Genomic DNA, 13,291 nt, shown 5'->3' on the forward strand with positions numbered 1-13,291 from the left:
TAATAGCAATAATAATAATGATAATAACAACAATAATAAGAGCAATAATAATAATAATAATATATTTACAAAGTGTTCCACCTATCAAATTTTTTTTGAAAATAATTTTCGAGTATTGAATTCAAAGTTATTTTATTTTAGTTTGTTCAGTTTTAAAAAGTCCTTTTAAATGTGAGCAATACCGCGATCTTGTAACAGCTAAATAAAACATGTTAAAGTATTTCTTGTCGCTCTTAATAAGCAGATGCACGCATCAGTAAAAGGACGACAGCACGAGAGCAGAGAGAGGAGATCATTTAAGTTTTTCACAAATACAACCAGGACTCAAACTAGTATTTTGCTTAAAAGTAACCTTCAACCCATCTCTTTTCGGAGACCTCCAATTCCAGCTTCCGTCTACCGATATACTCACTCTCTGAACCATCTCAGCCTGGCTTCTCTGACCTTCTTTCCAAAACATCTTCCATGTGCATGTAGAGAAAGGTTTATGGACGTAGTGAGAGAGGATATGAAGGCGTTTATCGTCACATGTTTAGAAACGTGTCTCCCTGTACACTGAAATTCCTCCTTTGCTGTCCCAGTGCATTGCGATATGTGCTGATAGGAAGAGTGTAAACATTATTATCAATAATGTAGCATTTTGGGAAACACCCAGGTGATATAAAATGTTTGTTTAATGAGCAATGGCGATATAACTGCGGTATAACTAACTGTTCCCACACCCACATCATTCCCTGCAGCCCCTGAAATCCAGAGAAAAAATGCATCAACATAAACCTCAACATTTGCGACTCGCTTCTATACGATTTTAGATATGAACGTGAACATTGCACTCCAACAGCGAGGAGGATCCAGAGAAAAGGGTTGAGATGGAGAAGGTCCGATTTCTGTGGTGACCCCAGAAGGGAAAAGCCCAAAGGAGAAGAAGAGCATGGAAGAGAAAGGTGCAGGAAAGCAGCTGCAGCCAGAGGAGAAGAAGGAAGAAGAAGGAAGAAGAAGCAGTTGATGTAGATGGAAGAGAAAAGTGCAGAGAAGCCAGAAGAAGAAGAAGAAGAAGAAGAAGAAGAGAAGGGAGGAGGAGGAGGAGGAGGAGGAGGCTGCTGCTCGTGAACGCCAATGCGCGCTCCCGATGATAAACCTCTGACGCCTTCATCCGGGAACTATTACGAACTCGCTCTCCAACATGGCGGCGTCAGGTGAGGTTTATGTGGGTGAACGGACGGAGTCGGTTGTGAAGAATTTCAGCTGATTATAGCCGTTTAATGTTACACATTTTTGAATTCGGGGGTTGTTTAAAAACACTCAAGTCCGTGCGCGTCGTTGTCTCACAAGCGGGAGGACGTTAGCCGGCCGTTTCGGCCCCAGAGAGCCGTTAAAACCGAAGTGGAAGGCGAATGAACGAAGCAACGACTCCCAACCATCTCAACATTTCTCCCCCTTCCTTTCCGAAACCGCGCTTTTCACGACTTAACGGCCCCCCGCCGTTTACTTCACACCGTCGGTATTTTCCGTTAAATCGCCGCTCGCTTTGACCGAACGGCGTGTGACGTGGCACCGAGTGTTTTTAATTCAACGCCGCGCTGGCGTCGCTTATTGTATGCCCGCGCCGGAGCTAGCTTAAAGGCGCTAAAGAGCCGCTAAGCACCGGGCGCAAGCGCGGTCCGCGGAGGAGGGGTCGGGCCGAGCGCTCCGGGCTGGCCGGGGAGTCTCTCCCCACGTGTACCGCCGGGCTCCGCCGCTCCGTCTTTTGGCCGAATCCCCTCTCCTCCTCCACCGTGCCGCCTTGTTCGCGTATTAAACGTAGAATTGACAGCTTCGCAACTTGGAGACGTCCTCTCCTTCCGGCGAAGTCTCGCCAGGATGATGGCGCACTTGGATCCCTGCGCTGTAGCGTGCACTAGGCCCGAAAACCTAGCTTGCTAAGCGGTGGGGGTTGGGGATACACTTCCCCCGTCGGCAAAAAGAATGAAATAAACCAAACAAAACCCGCATCATCTAGTCACCCGAATGTTTTGAACCATTTCTCTACGCCACGGTTGTCTGAGGTGGGAATGAAGTCGGAGCAGGCTCAAGTGGACGTAGCCGTTCAGCAGCTCTTAGCCGGCTAATGTCACAGCAGTGCGGAAGGCTGACATAACCGCTCAGATCCACATCCACATGGACGAGGAGGTGCTGATGTAGGTCAGGCCTGGCACGGATGGTAGATGTAAACAATGCCGCCCTCCCTCTTGACACCACGTACAGGATACGAGTTGTGTTGATCTGTGTTTTGGAGCGGTTTTTGTCGCGTTGGAAAGAATGTCCTGACAGCTGGGCTTTTCACAATAAGGCTGACCACCTGCTTTATGCGCCCGGTTCTTTGCAACCTCAGACCTAAACAAGCTGTCAGTGTCATATCAGGCGTGTTCCGTCAAAGATACACACCTTTCTGATTTACGGTCCTCGAAACATGTGCCCCGGTGGCTTGGTCGTACAAGGAATACTACCTATTTGTACAGTGTGTTCCCATAGACCACTCCCTAGGTTAGGAGTTTGTGTTTTTTTTTACCCCCATCATTTTGAAAAGAAGCCACTGTTTTTGTTATCAACAAATCCAGCTCGGCCGGGCTGTATCTCACAGCATAAACACCACAAATAGTGGTTGTCGCGGCAGATTTGCAGCTCCCCATATGATTGGACGCATGCACACGGGCCTTTGTGAGACGCCGGGACTGCAGATGTGCGTCTGCTTTCAAAAACATTTACGCGACACTGGCCGGTTTGTTATCTTTGAAAGTTTCAAAAAATGTTAATCTACTGGGATTACAGTATTGCCGGGAACGTTGCTTCGGGGCTTTTCGATTGACATTTACATGGCCTTCGATTCATTTGCTCCTATCTGACGGTGCACTTTCCCTTTTTGCATCTAGCTAAGAAGAAGAACAAGAAGGGGAAGACCCTCACTCTGACCGACTTCCTGGCAGAGGATAGTAGCGGTAGTGGCGTTGCCCCCAGCTACCCGACTAAAACCACAAGCTGGGCTGACGAGACTGACGATCTGGATGGAGACGGTGAGCACGCAATCAAATGCTAATGAGGTCCTCGTCTTGCATTTTTCCACGCGGGGATCGTAAAATCCAATCGGTCGCATTGAGTTTGCAGTAACAGGGTGCCTGACTTAATTGAAAATTGTCAATAATTGAATCGTCGTAGTCCTCAATAATTGGAATAAGTTGAATTTCCTTATTTATTCAATCTGTCCATGACTTAACAATCAAGCTCCATATTCTTTATATATATATTCCCTCTTTAAAAACGAAAAAGTTCAGACCAAATGTAACCAATTGTGTCCACGTCAAGGTAGTTCTTTCATTTGAGGCTTCTGGTGATAGATTGATATTCCCCCCCCCCCACTCATCTCTCCAGTTTCAACCGCATGGCACACGGAGGAGGATACGTACCGGGCACCACCCATCGACCGCTCCATCCTGCCCACAGCACCGCGCTCGGCCCGCGAACCTGGTATCGATCTGTCCAAACTGCCCCGCAGTCCGCCATACACGGCGTTTTTGGGCAACCTGCCCTATGAGGTCACCGAAGAATCCGTCAAAGAATTCTTCAGCGGCTTGACAGTAAGTGTGTCAAGTACATATATCCTATAAGCTGCAGCGCCTCTGCAGACACTTCCCTGTGTAGGAGTCGTCAAAAAAAATCTAAAGCAGAAAACCCAGGCTCCTGTTTCTAATTGAGCACAAAGGCAACCTCCGAATTGCAAAATAAAAATTTGTGTCTGGTAGGCTTGTGTCCATAAAACCATTTTCACAGTGTAAATTTGACCTTTCAGCTCTGAAAATCACATGCTGCCAGATAGGTAATTGTATTGACAGATAGGTCCATCAAAATGCAATGCAGATTTTATTCTCCAATTAAAACTTCAATTGTATTGACTTTTATAAGTCCTCTCTGCTGTAGTGATCATGTAGTCCCAGACTCTGTGAAATTGCATTATGTTATGCAGCAGTTTCTCCACTGGGAAAAATCTCAGGCATCTTATCCAGAGTGTATAGCAAACCTAAGTCCGCAGAAAATTAAATTTCTCCAAATGAATAAGCCTGGGCAGCCTTTTAATACAGTTTCAACATGTGACACAGCTGTGGAAAAACAAACAGAACAATAAAGTTTCTTTGTTTCATTTGATGGAGAATTAATGCTGGACTGTCAGCCATTGAAGGCAACATTGCAAGACACGCACACACACACGCACTACAGGAAATGTTAACGTGGGCTTGCATTATTAAAGCCAGTGTCGGTGCTTTCTGATCAATAACCTATCCCGAAATCTTTGCAGATCAGTGCAGTGCGTCTGCCTCGAGAACCCGCTAACCCTAGCAAGTTGAAAGGCTTCGGCTATGCCGAGTTTGAGGATGTGGATTCTCTTCTGAGGGCCTTGAGTTTCAGTGAGGGGGTGAGAGGAGACAACTTTGTTTTATATTTCTGAATAAGGCATCTAAGTTGAAAATGAAAGTTATAATAATTTATGAAAATGTGATTTGCAAAATGTGATTACATTATCCTTGCCAACAGACCCTGGGAAACCGAAGGATCCATGTGGACATTGCGGGCCAGTCTAATGATAAAGGTACAAAGCAGTTTATATTTTGCTCTGACTTAAATTTCCCACTGTAACACGCTCAGTCTTCTAATCGGTCATTATTCCCCGCACGATCGCTAAATGTGTTTGTAATTATTGTGTATGTGTGTGTGTTAGAGAGGGATGGACTTATGGGCCGTGACAGGGGTGGACGAATGATGGATTCGGGCCCCGACAAGACAGACAGCGACTGGAGAGCCCGGCCCAGCGCAGACAGCGACGATGGGCCACCCAGAAGAGACGATGCATTCGGAGAGAGTAAGTCGGTGACTGTAAATGCGGGACGGTATCCTGTTATCCCTCATGTTTGCGGAGGGACCTGATGTCCAAATTGGGATAATTACTGTCATCGGGAGACCACCGGCAGATGTTTGGGACACATGTTAACTGTGCACCCCTGTCATTGGGTATTTTGACCTCCCCCTCACATTCTACCATCTGCTGAGGTCGGCCCACGGCGAGATTGTCTCCAAAGCTACAAAACTAGCTGCGTGCACACGTGACCACACACACCTTATCCCACTAGAAATGTTGCATCCCCGCATATTTTGAGGCCACAGTTTGGCAGTAATGATTGAGCCGGTTTACGGCTGCTGGAGAAAAGAGGCTCCGCCAGTTCTCTCAGCTGAATTGTTTGTGATTTGTAAAGGAACCTGTTGTTTACCACCACCGCAGGTGAAAATAATGGTATTTACTAGTCTTGTTTCTGTAATATCAGGGGGTTGAAGGCCCTGAATAACCTTGCTCATTTTTCTCGTTCTCACAACTATCACAGGGTCTCGAGACCGCTACGAGTCAGATCGTTATAGAGATGGGCCCCGGCGGGACAATGACCGTTACGATGGTGGGAGAGACCGCTACCGGGATCGCTATGACGACAGAGATCGCAGAGACTACGATAGAGGAGGTGATTTTCTCTGGCATGAAGAGGATCCAATTGGATGGATCCAGATTCCCTAAAATAAGTGTTTATACTCTTGGACAACTTTCCTTATCTCTCTCTCTCTCTTTCTCTAGGTTTTGACTCTCGTGGTGGCGGAGGTCGCCGAGCCTTTGGCAGCGGTTTCCGCCGCGATTACGACGACAGCCGGGGGAGCGGCGATCGCTACGGGGACAGGGATCGTTATGGAGACCGGGATCGTTATGGGGACCGCGATGACCGATTTGAGAGACGGGATGATCGCCGCGACGATAGAGGTGAGAAAGACACTTAGCATATTTAGAAAACATTTGGTCATGATGGAGATGTTGGGATAACACGCATTCTGTGATCCTGAATGAGGACCGGCTATAGAAGGCTGAAAGCAGACAGCAGTCATTTCAGTTTTGGTCCAAATTGTGTTTCCAGAAAGGCACCGGCTTTGTCGTCGTGAAAGTAGAGATAGAAGCCGCGTTCAAGCCGTATTTCAGAGGAAACAAATTTGTATTGTTGGTTGGGTGATAGTCCTCCCCGTTTCTAGCTGTCCTGCCACCTCCTCCTCGGTCTGTCCGCAAATACTAGTCCAGTTTTAATATTCATGGCGAATTATGTTGAACTTCCTGGTTGTCTAGAGGTTGTTGAATAACCAGTGAAAGGTTATTATTTTTAAAATGCTACTACTTTGCGGAAAACTCTTTTTATTCCAGATATTTAAAGATTGTTTTTATTGAGGCTCTGGTGTTGTGAACAGGAGCGAAGAGAATCCACGCATTGGTGATTTTTGTGTCAGTGTCCCAGTCAGCTGTGATGAAATGATCCGTCATATTCAAAATTCAATATGCTGCACTTTCACACTCCATCCTATGGATTAACTGTACCGTCGGCCGAGAGGGACTGAATACTGGAGAGTGTTTACATATTTTACACTCCAGAGAATCTCCCCGAGCCGGTGTAGCTCAGTGGAATCAAGCGCATTTTGACAAACTTTTCCATCCCCCCCTCCAGGTCCCCAGCAAAGACCCAAGTTGAATTTGAAGCCGCGCAGTGTGCCCAAGGATGAGGAGGGGAGCAGCGGAGGCGGAGGGGGCGGCGGAACCTCCCCGGCCGCTCCGCCCGTCTCCGGCAGCAGGGCTTCCGCCATCTTTGGTGGTGCCAAACCAGTTGACACTGCCTCCAAAGAGCGGGAGGTGGAAGAGAGACTCAAGAAACAGGAGGAGCGGCTGCAGAGGCAGCTGGAGGAAGACAAGGGCCGGGGACCCGATCGGAAGATGCGAGACAGGTCCGCAGCTCCGTCTGCCCAGTCGCTACGCCGAATATTTGGATGGAAAGACGCGGTTATTTGTGCTCGGTAAAGTTGAGCCTGGCGTTTTGTGTTCAGAGACCCGAGCTGGCGCAACGAGGAGCCTCCGACTGAGAGATCTCGCACAGGAAGTGAGTCTTCACAGCAAGGAAGCAGTTCTGGAAGAGGTAAAGATCAGAGGACACACCTTTATTTTATGAAGTGTGTGTCAAGATGATGTGTGTGTGATGGGTGTCTTCCATCAGGGATCTGTCACCCTGACCTGTTTTTAACTCAGCCATGGAACCAAAAACCTTATTGAACAGGAGCGGCTTTTAATGTAAATATTGCTCTGGCCCGCCAGTGTCAAGGTGTCGAGACAACGAGCGCTCTGGGGAGAACGAGGTTTTCAGCGGGAGAGAAGACGAACCCTCTTCCCCCGGGCCCTCCCCACGGCCTACCTCTACTAGCTCTTCCAAGGAGCCCCTGAAGGTGATGCCTGCACCTCCTCCCAAGGAGAACGCTTGGGTGAAGAGGAGTGCGGCCAGCACAGCCTCCAGTGAAGGCGATGGGAAACCTCCAGCCCCCCAAAGTGGGTCGACCGCCCCAAATCCAGGGTGAGACACATGTCGCGAATGCTTTCGGAAACTCTGTGTGTGTGTGTGTGTGTGTATGCGCAAGTGTGTGTGTGTGTGTGTGTGTGTGTGTGTGTGTGTGCGCGCGCGCTCCACACACAGAGTGGGTACTGTTTAGCCCTTTGGGGGTTTGTGTTCAGCTCCCTGACTCGTTCCTCTTGTTCTTCAGCTCAAGTTCTGCAGATGAAGGGGGATCTGGAAAGGGTGAGTCCCGCTGATGGCTGCGTGACACAAGCTGTGTTGATGTCCGAACACGACCCGCAGCCCGAACTTACAATTAAATACACTTCTATTTTTATGAATTAATGTGGCCCCCTAATCAAACAGCAGCACAAAAAACAAAAAAAAGGAAAGACCCTGCCAATCATCTAGGTGCCGTGGATCTTTAGCTCACAGTCCAAGGAGATCGACAGAACTATTATTGCTTTATTCACATCAAGCCGCAACTGCAGCAGTGTTTTAAAAAAGAAAAAAAAAAATGACTGGAGACGTCGACGCCACTATCAGTCGGTACTAAAACCACACTCATGGAGTGTTCTCCTCCTTTGGGCTGCTCCCTTCAGGGGACAATCAGTTGGGCCTCAGTGGGATTTCACGCTGTCAGTGGAACATTAGCCAAATGTACTGGATTCACTTTTCAGCATTAACTAGTTTCGGTGTTCATGGTCACTTCAAGTGACCGGGAAAAGAAATCCTGGTTTACACAGCGTCCTGTTTCGTCTATACGTTTAACTCATGAAGGAATTCAAACTTATATGTAAGAATTTCGGTGATTTAAAGAAAAAAGGTGCTGAAATTAACGTGATTAAAGCTCAATTATGGATTTATTATTGGAACATCGCCGAATCTTTGTTATGATTGTAGGGATTTGTTGAATTGATCAAACACTTGAATTCTGGAATTCCCCTGGCTGTACTTAAACCATTGATGTATCTATGTGTGCACGCGTGTGTGTGTGTGTGTGTGTGTGTGTGTGTGTGTTTTATTGTGTCAATAAGGTGCAAAGCACAGTTCTTGGGGTGTCACGAGCGGTTCAGCACCTGCTCAGTGCTGCAGATTGAGTGAATGAGAGTGAAAGTGAGTCTCTGACTCTGTCCTCCACCACCTCTGGACGTTCTTGACGTCGCTCTGTTTACCGTCATTCCATGGATTCTGTTCTGAGCCTCACGTCCTGCAACGCCGCCGGTGTGCTGAGTGTGCTGTTGACACTGGTGTGGTCCTGGTGGTGTCCTGGGGGAAACGGAACTGGATCCCATTTGGAGTAGCTGTTTTTTCTTTACGCGGACGCGGCGAGCGACGATGGCGTCGCGTGTCACATGCAGTTTAAACGTGTCAGCATACAAAGGGGGGGGTGTGTGAAGATGACGACGCGTGTTTCGTTGAAAGCGTGGGGTCCTGTTCCTTGTGGAGCGTGAGTTTGCATTTTTGGCCCGTCACATAACCGCCTGCGTAGTCAGCCACCGCATTTCCCCCTTTTTGTTTTTCAAGCCCGCACCAGACGTCAGCGTCGTTAAAAAACGAAGACCGCAAAGGAGCGGGACGTGATTTGTCAGTACGGGGAGAACGCCAAACACTCCAGTGAGGGCGGAGGCAGACGTCCGCAGCCTTTGCCAAACAGAAAGCGTCCGATTCGAATACGATTTGACTCTTCGCATCGTCCGATGTCCGACGCCCCTTTGCTCCCGAAGTTTTTGGGGTCCCCCCGTCCCCCCCCCTCACCCCGCACAGGCTCCACCCGGCCCCCATCGGGCCCCACATCAGAGACTGACACGTTGGAATCCAACCCAGTGGCTCCTGATGCTGCAGTGTGTTGTGAGTGTAGTCTGCTGTGTGAAGTCTCTCAACTGTCTGGCTTCTCCTTTAAGATGAGAACAAGGCTGACGGTGTGCAACGGGACCGGGGGCCCCCGCGGCCACGAGGTGGGTCTGCGGGGCCTGCGGCAGGGCGGGGCCGAGGAGAGGGGCCCAACAAAGACCGAAGAAAGGAGGCAGACAGGTCAGCCACCCAGAAGCTCGGCGACTCCGAAGCGGGGCTTTATGAAGGCATCTGTAAAGAGTGGCCTACGTTTAGCTGCACAACGCAAGGCTTCTAATCTCCCGCCGTCGAAAACTAGGATAGCAGGGATCGAGGTGTGCACATTTTAACGCTCCCGGCGAACCGGCGCCGTAAAACGGGACGCCGCGGAGCGCCGACGCAATCGCCGCAGTTTTGAGATCTAACCTCCAAAACTGAGCGTGGTTTAGTGCTCCAGTAGTGTTTAGATGTAGATGTGTGCGTGTCTCCAGTGTTCACAGTAGGGGTCATCTTTCCTCCGGTGAGCCCCGCCAAGAAGTTTTAACCCCAGGGTTCGTTCTGATTGTAGAAAGGATAACAGAAGAGACCGAGACTCCAGACCACCACCAGAGCCAAAGAAATACGAAGAGTCCCCCACCCCTGTAAGTCCTTCACTGGGCATCAAACTAGCAGAACCCCCTCTTTGTTTTTTGTTTTTTTTTTTGGTTTTCAGTGGAAGAACAGTCCACAAAGACCCGTTAGATCCGTCCTACCGCTCTCCCCCGATGCGCCTCACGCTTTTCCTTTCCCTCTCTTCCAGAAATTCAGCTCAGCCAGTAAGTACGCCGCTTTACTAATGGATGGAGACGATGCAGATGAAGTCGGGGACGTCGAATAAAAGAGAAGTTGGCGAGAAGAAGAAGAAGAAGAAGAAGAAGAAGAGGAGGAGCAGATGAACGCAAAAAAAATCTCACATAGCTTATAAAGAAAAATCTTACATGGAAGAGGCTCCTGGGAGGACAATCACCCCCTCCCTCCTTCCCTCCTTCAAACCTATCCTTTACTTTCCAACCGCCCGCCCTGCCCAGCTCCACCCTGAGGACTTTTCAGGTTCAAAAGAATAGTCACATACTGGACTCGTTTTAAAATGGGGGGGAGAAAAGGAGTAGCTGACTCGTGGGGAAGAAAAAAAAAATAAATTGATGGTTAACATTGAATTAATTGTAATAAATAAATGGAAAAAGTGGGGAAAAATGGAATTTGTATATTTGTGGGTCACAGGTTTGGTGAGGTCCATCTCACGGGGAGAAGATAACCGCCGACTTCAGTTTGTTCTAACTTTGGACCGGTTCTCGATTTGCATCATTCACTGCTCAAATACACCCCGTCTATTCACTGAGCCGTCTTATTACTCATTTGTAAATAAATACTTTGGCCGTTGTGTTTTTCAGAAAAGAAGGAAAACTCAGGAATCCAGTCTTCCGGTGGAGCGGCGGTTGCGGACCCGTCCCCACCCGGCTCGAACTTGTTTCCGGGGTGAATCCCGACTTATTCGATCCGGTATCGTAGGATCGGCTGACGCCTCTGTTATCGTCCCCCGCCGCCGCCGCCGCCACCCTGCTCGTCGTTTGTACACCCGGTGAAATGATTGCACCCATTAAAAGCTGACTTGGTCTCGCCTCCAGCGGTCCTTGGGTTCTCGGTTATGGCCGTCCCGCTTGTAACCGGCAGAGGTCGGTTTTATATTTCGGTTAAATACATGCAGGTACACCGTTCAGCTAGGATGAAAGGTGGACAACACCGTGGTGAGACCAGCCAGGGATGCCGTATGGCCCTAGAAACATTACAACTACGGGGCAGAGATGAAGATGCTGAGGTTCACTTTGGGAGTGACGGGAATGGATAGGATCAGGATTCACTGTGGCGCCCCCTGAAGGGGGAAGCCCAAAGGAAGAGAAGAATTTGTCAGAGGTGCAGGACATGTATGACCGAAACAATGATGACCGAGATGGTTTGGACATGAACGCTCCGTGGTGAAGATCTGGGTGGAAGGTTGAAGACCAAAGAGCAGATTTAGGGATGTCGTGAGAGAGGATATGATGGTAGTTGGTGTGAGAGGAGGATCCACAGAATAGGGTTAAATGGGGAAGGTGGATTCGCTGTGGAGTCCCCTGAAGGGAAAAGCCCAAAGAGGCAGAAGAAGATACGCAGGGACATTGTGTTACTCTTAAGTGCTTTCAAGAAGTAGATCCTCTGTCGGATATTCTTCTATATTTTTAGAGGAAATCCGACTTGGGCAAAGAGGACGCAGCCTGGAAGTGCTTCCCAGGCTTTTCAGGGTGAGCCGGCGGCCGGCCTCCTGAAACAACCCCGCTAATAACGGATTGAATATCTACATTTTCGGTCTGTCCAGGAGCTGAAGGTGGCTCCAGCCGGTTCAGGCGCTGGTCTGTCGAGTTTGAGCGCCGATAACAACGGCTCCTCAGTTCAGCTTCAGTGTGTTCTGACACAAGGCAGTTCTAGCTTTAACGGTGTCGGCGGGACGACGGGTCGCCTCGTCCCACGGATCACTTTTTAAGTGAAACAGCAGCAGCGTGGTTTTCCCGGCTCGGCGCTCCGGTGTGGTCCCCCGGGGGCCCGACGTTTCCTCAGCCTTGTTTCCGTCCAGGGCCCCCCGCTGAGGACCGGACTCCTGGTGGCAGCTGCTCAGGATCCTGCTGAGCTTTACGTCACACACACACACACACACACACACACACAGCGATCTCATTATGGTGGAAAGTCCACATACATAAGCGTCGCAAGTGTTTAATTACTAGGTTTCTGCCTGGCCTGGCTGTTTGCAGACGTTAGCAGAAACACGGAAACGCGGGCGAATGTGCTTTTTGTGGTTTGTGTCTGCAAAGTCCTTTTACCTAAAAGTGAGTTTAGCAGGGAGAAACTTCCCGCATGCGGTCAGCGTTGAATTAATGAGCGCCGAATCTTGGCCTCCGCCGACGCTCGCGATCCTCTCGGTGTCGGGTTCGGCGATGAAATCCGACCCGGTTTCCGATTGTGCAAAGCTCATCCGCGGGGTTTTATTATTTTAGTGTATCCGTGAGACTTGTCCGCCCCCGCCTGCCACCGGGGGAGGCCGGCAGCTGCTCCTCACAGGAGGTCCAGCCTTTTGACTCCAACCTGAATAACACCCTACATCATCACCGGGGGGTGGGAGGAACCGTCGGACCCATTCCCAGATCCGGCGTTAACCACGTGTCGGCTGATCTCATCCCCTCCGCGGCCCATTCGTCTCGATTCCCTCCGACCGTACATGACGAAACACATGTTCTCAGTTTGCGGTGCCGCTCGGCTCATTTTAGCCCGTTTGTTTCCCCGTCGCGGTTCTGCGAGAACCGCCGTAGCCCCGAGAAAGAGCTCATTGTGGAGAGCGTCGAAGCCGCGTTCTGTCGGAGGGCTGCGGCGGAGGAAGAAGCGCGGTCGCGTGTCGCAGTCGTAGAGGAACGCGGATCTGAGACTCCCAGCACAGAGCCCGTCTTTGTGCGCATCTCCGGAGGACGCCGGCCAAAGGGCCGTCTAGATGGAACCAGAAATATTGATTGACAAAATAAGAGCGGAGCCAGTTTCCGAAAAGCCCGGGCCTGAGTCCGAGGGTGACTCGACCGGAGTGCGGAGGAGACGCGGGGGCTTCTAGCGCTCGTGGAGCCCCGAATCTTGAGGGGCGGCGTGTTTGAAAGGAGCTTTATCTGAACCCCCCCCCCCCCCCCCCCCGGGCTCCGGCGGAGCCAGAAGGAAAGGGGAAGGGCCTGACATCAACAAGTCAAAAACAGCTGCCCCCTTTCCTCCCCCCGCCGACGGAGAGGGGAGCTCCGCCAGAGCCGGAGGGTCTGCGAGCGCCGAGCCCGAGGAGGCGGCTTGGGAGATCTTTGAAGGTCCAGGGGCGAGAAGGAGGTGTCGGAGAAGGGCGGCGGCGGCGGGTGTAAGGGGAGAAAGCTGCGGGGTGTCACTTCTCTTGTAAGAGGAGAAGCAAACTTTTGGAAAATCATCTTGGCTGCACT

The 13,291-nt window shown here is 50.1% G+C and overlaps 2 protein-coding genes across 6 annotated transcripts in view; both read left to right on the plus strand.

Moving 5' to 3' along the window:
• The first annotated feature begins 1,105 nt into the window (after positions 1-1,105).
• Positions 1,106-10,490, plus strand: eif4ba (eukaryotic translation initiation factor 4Ba). 3 transcript variants are annotated; one of them, XM_086168847.1, is made up of 15 exons: positions 1,106-1,196; positions 2,910-3,050; positions 3,406-3,611; positions 4,328-4,444; positions 4,564-4,618; positions 4,748-4,888; positions 5,406-5,537; positions 5,648-5,827; positions 6,555-6,828; positions 6,928-7,016; positions 7,193-7,445; positions 7,633-7,667; positions 9,329-9,458; positions 9,826-9,898; positions 10,057-10,490. In XM_086168847.1, exons 1-15 carry the CDS (start codon positions 1,184-1,186, stop codon positions 10,132-10,134), a joined length of 1,917 nt encoding a protein of 638 aa, XP_086024973.1. In that variant the 5' UTR covers positions 1,106-1,183; the 3' UTR covers positions 10,135-10,490. The 3 variants fall into 3 exon arrangements, with proteins under 3 accessions (XP_086024973.1, XP_086024974.1, XP_086024975.1); XM_086168848.1 differs by lacking the exon at positions 9,329-9,458; XM_086168849.1 differs by lacking the exons at positions 9,329-9,458; positions 9,826-9,898.
• Positions 10,491-13,083: 2,593 nt separating this feature from the next.
• The window catches only part of LOC147222443 (tensin-2-like), a 22,094-nt gene continuing 21,886 nt past the window's right edge, over positions 13,084-13,291 (plus strand). For all 3 annotated transcript variants that reach the window (XM_086168852.1, XM_086168850.1, XM_086168851.1), the window contains exon 1: positions 13,084-13,291. This exon is cut by the window's right edge and continues 279 nt beyond it. The gene's annotated coding sequence lies outside the window, so the exon portion shown is untranslated.

Source organism: Fistularia commersonii, chromosome 21, assembly GCF_037954325.1.
Source record: "Fistularia commersonii isolate RoL2024-O1a breed Wild chromosome 21, RoL_Fcom_v1.0, whole genome shotgun sequence".
Taxonomy (NCBI): Eukaryota; Metazoa; Chordata; class Actinopteri; order Syngnathiformes; family Fistulariidae; genus Fistularia; species Fistularia commersonii.

Excerpts from the sequence above, each read along its gene's own strand:
- eif4ba (XM_086168847.1), top strand. Across the intron at positions 4,445-4,563 it reads CCTTGAGTTTCAGTGAGGGG|ACCCTGGGAAACCGAAGGAT; the intron begins GTGAGAGGAGAC and ends CCTTGCCAACAG. Across the intron at positions 6,829-6,927 it reads GATCGGAAGATGCGAGACAG|AGACCCGAGCTGGCGCAACG; the intron begins GTCCGCAGCTCC and ends TTTTGTGTTCAG.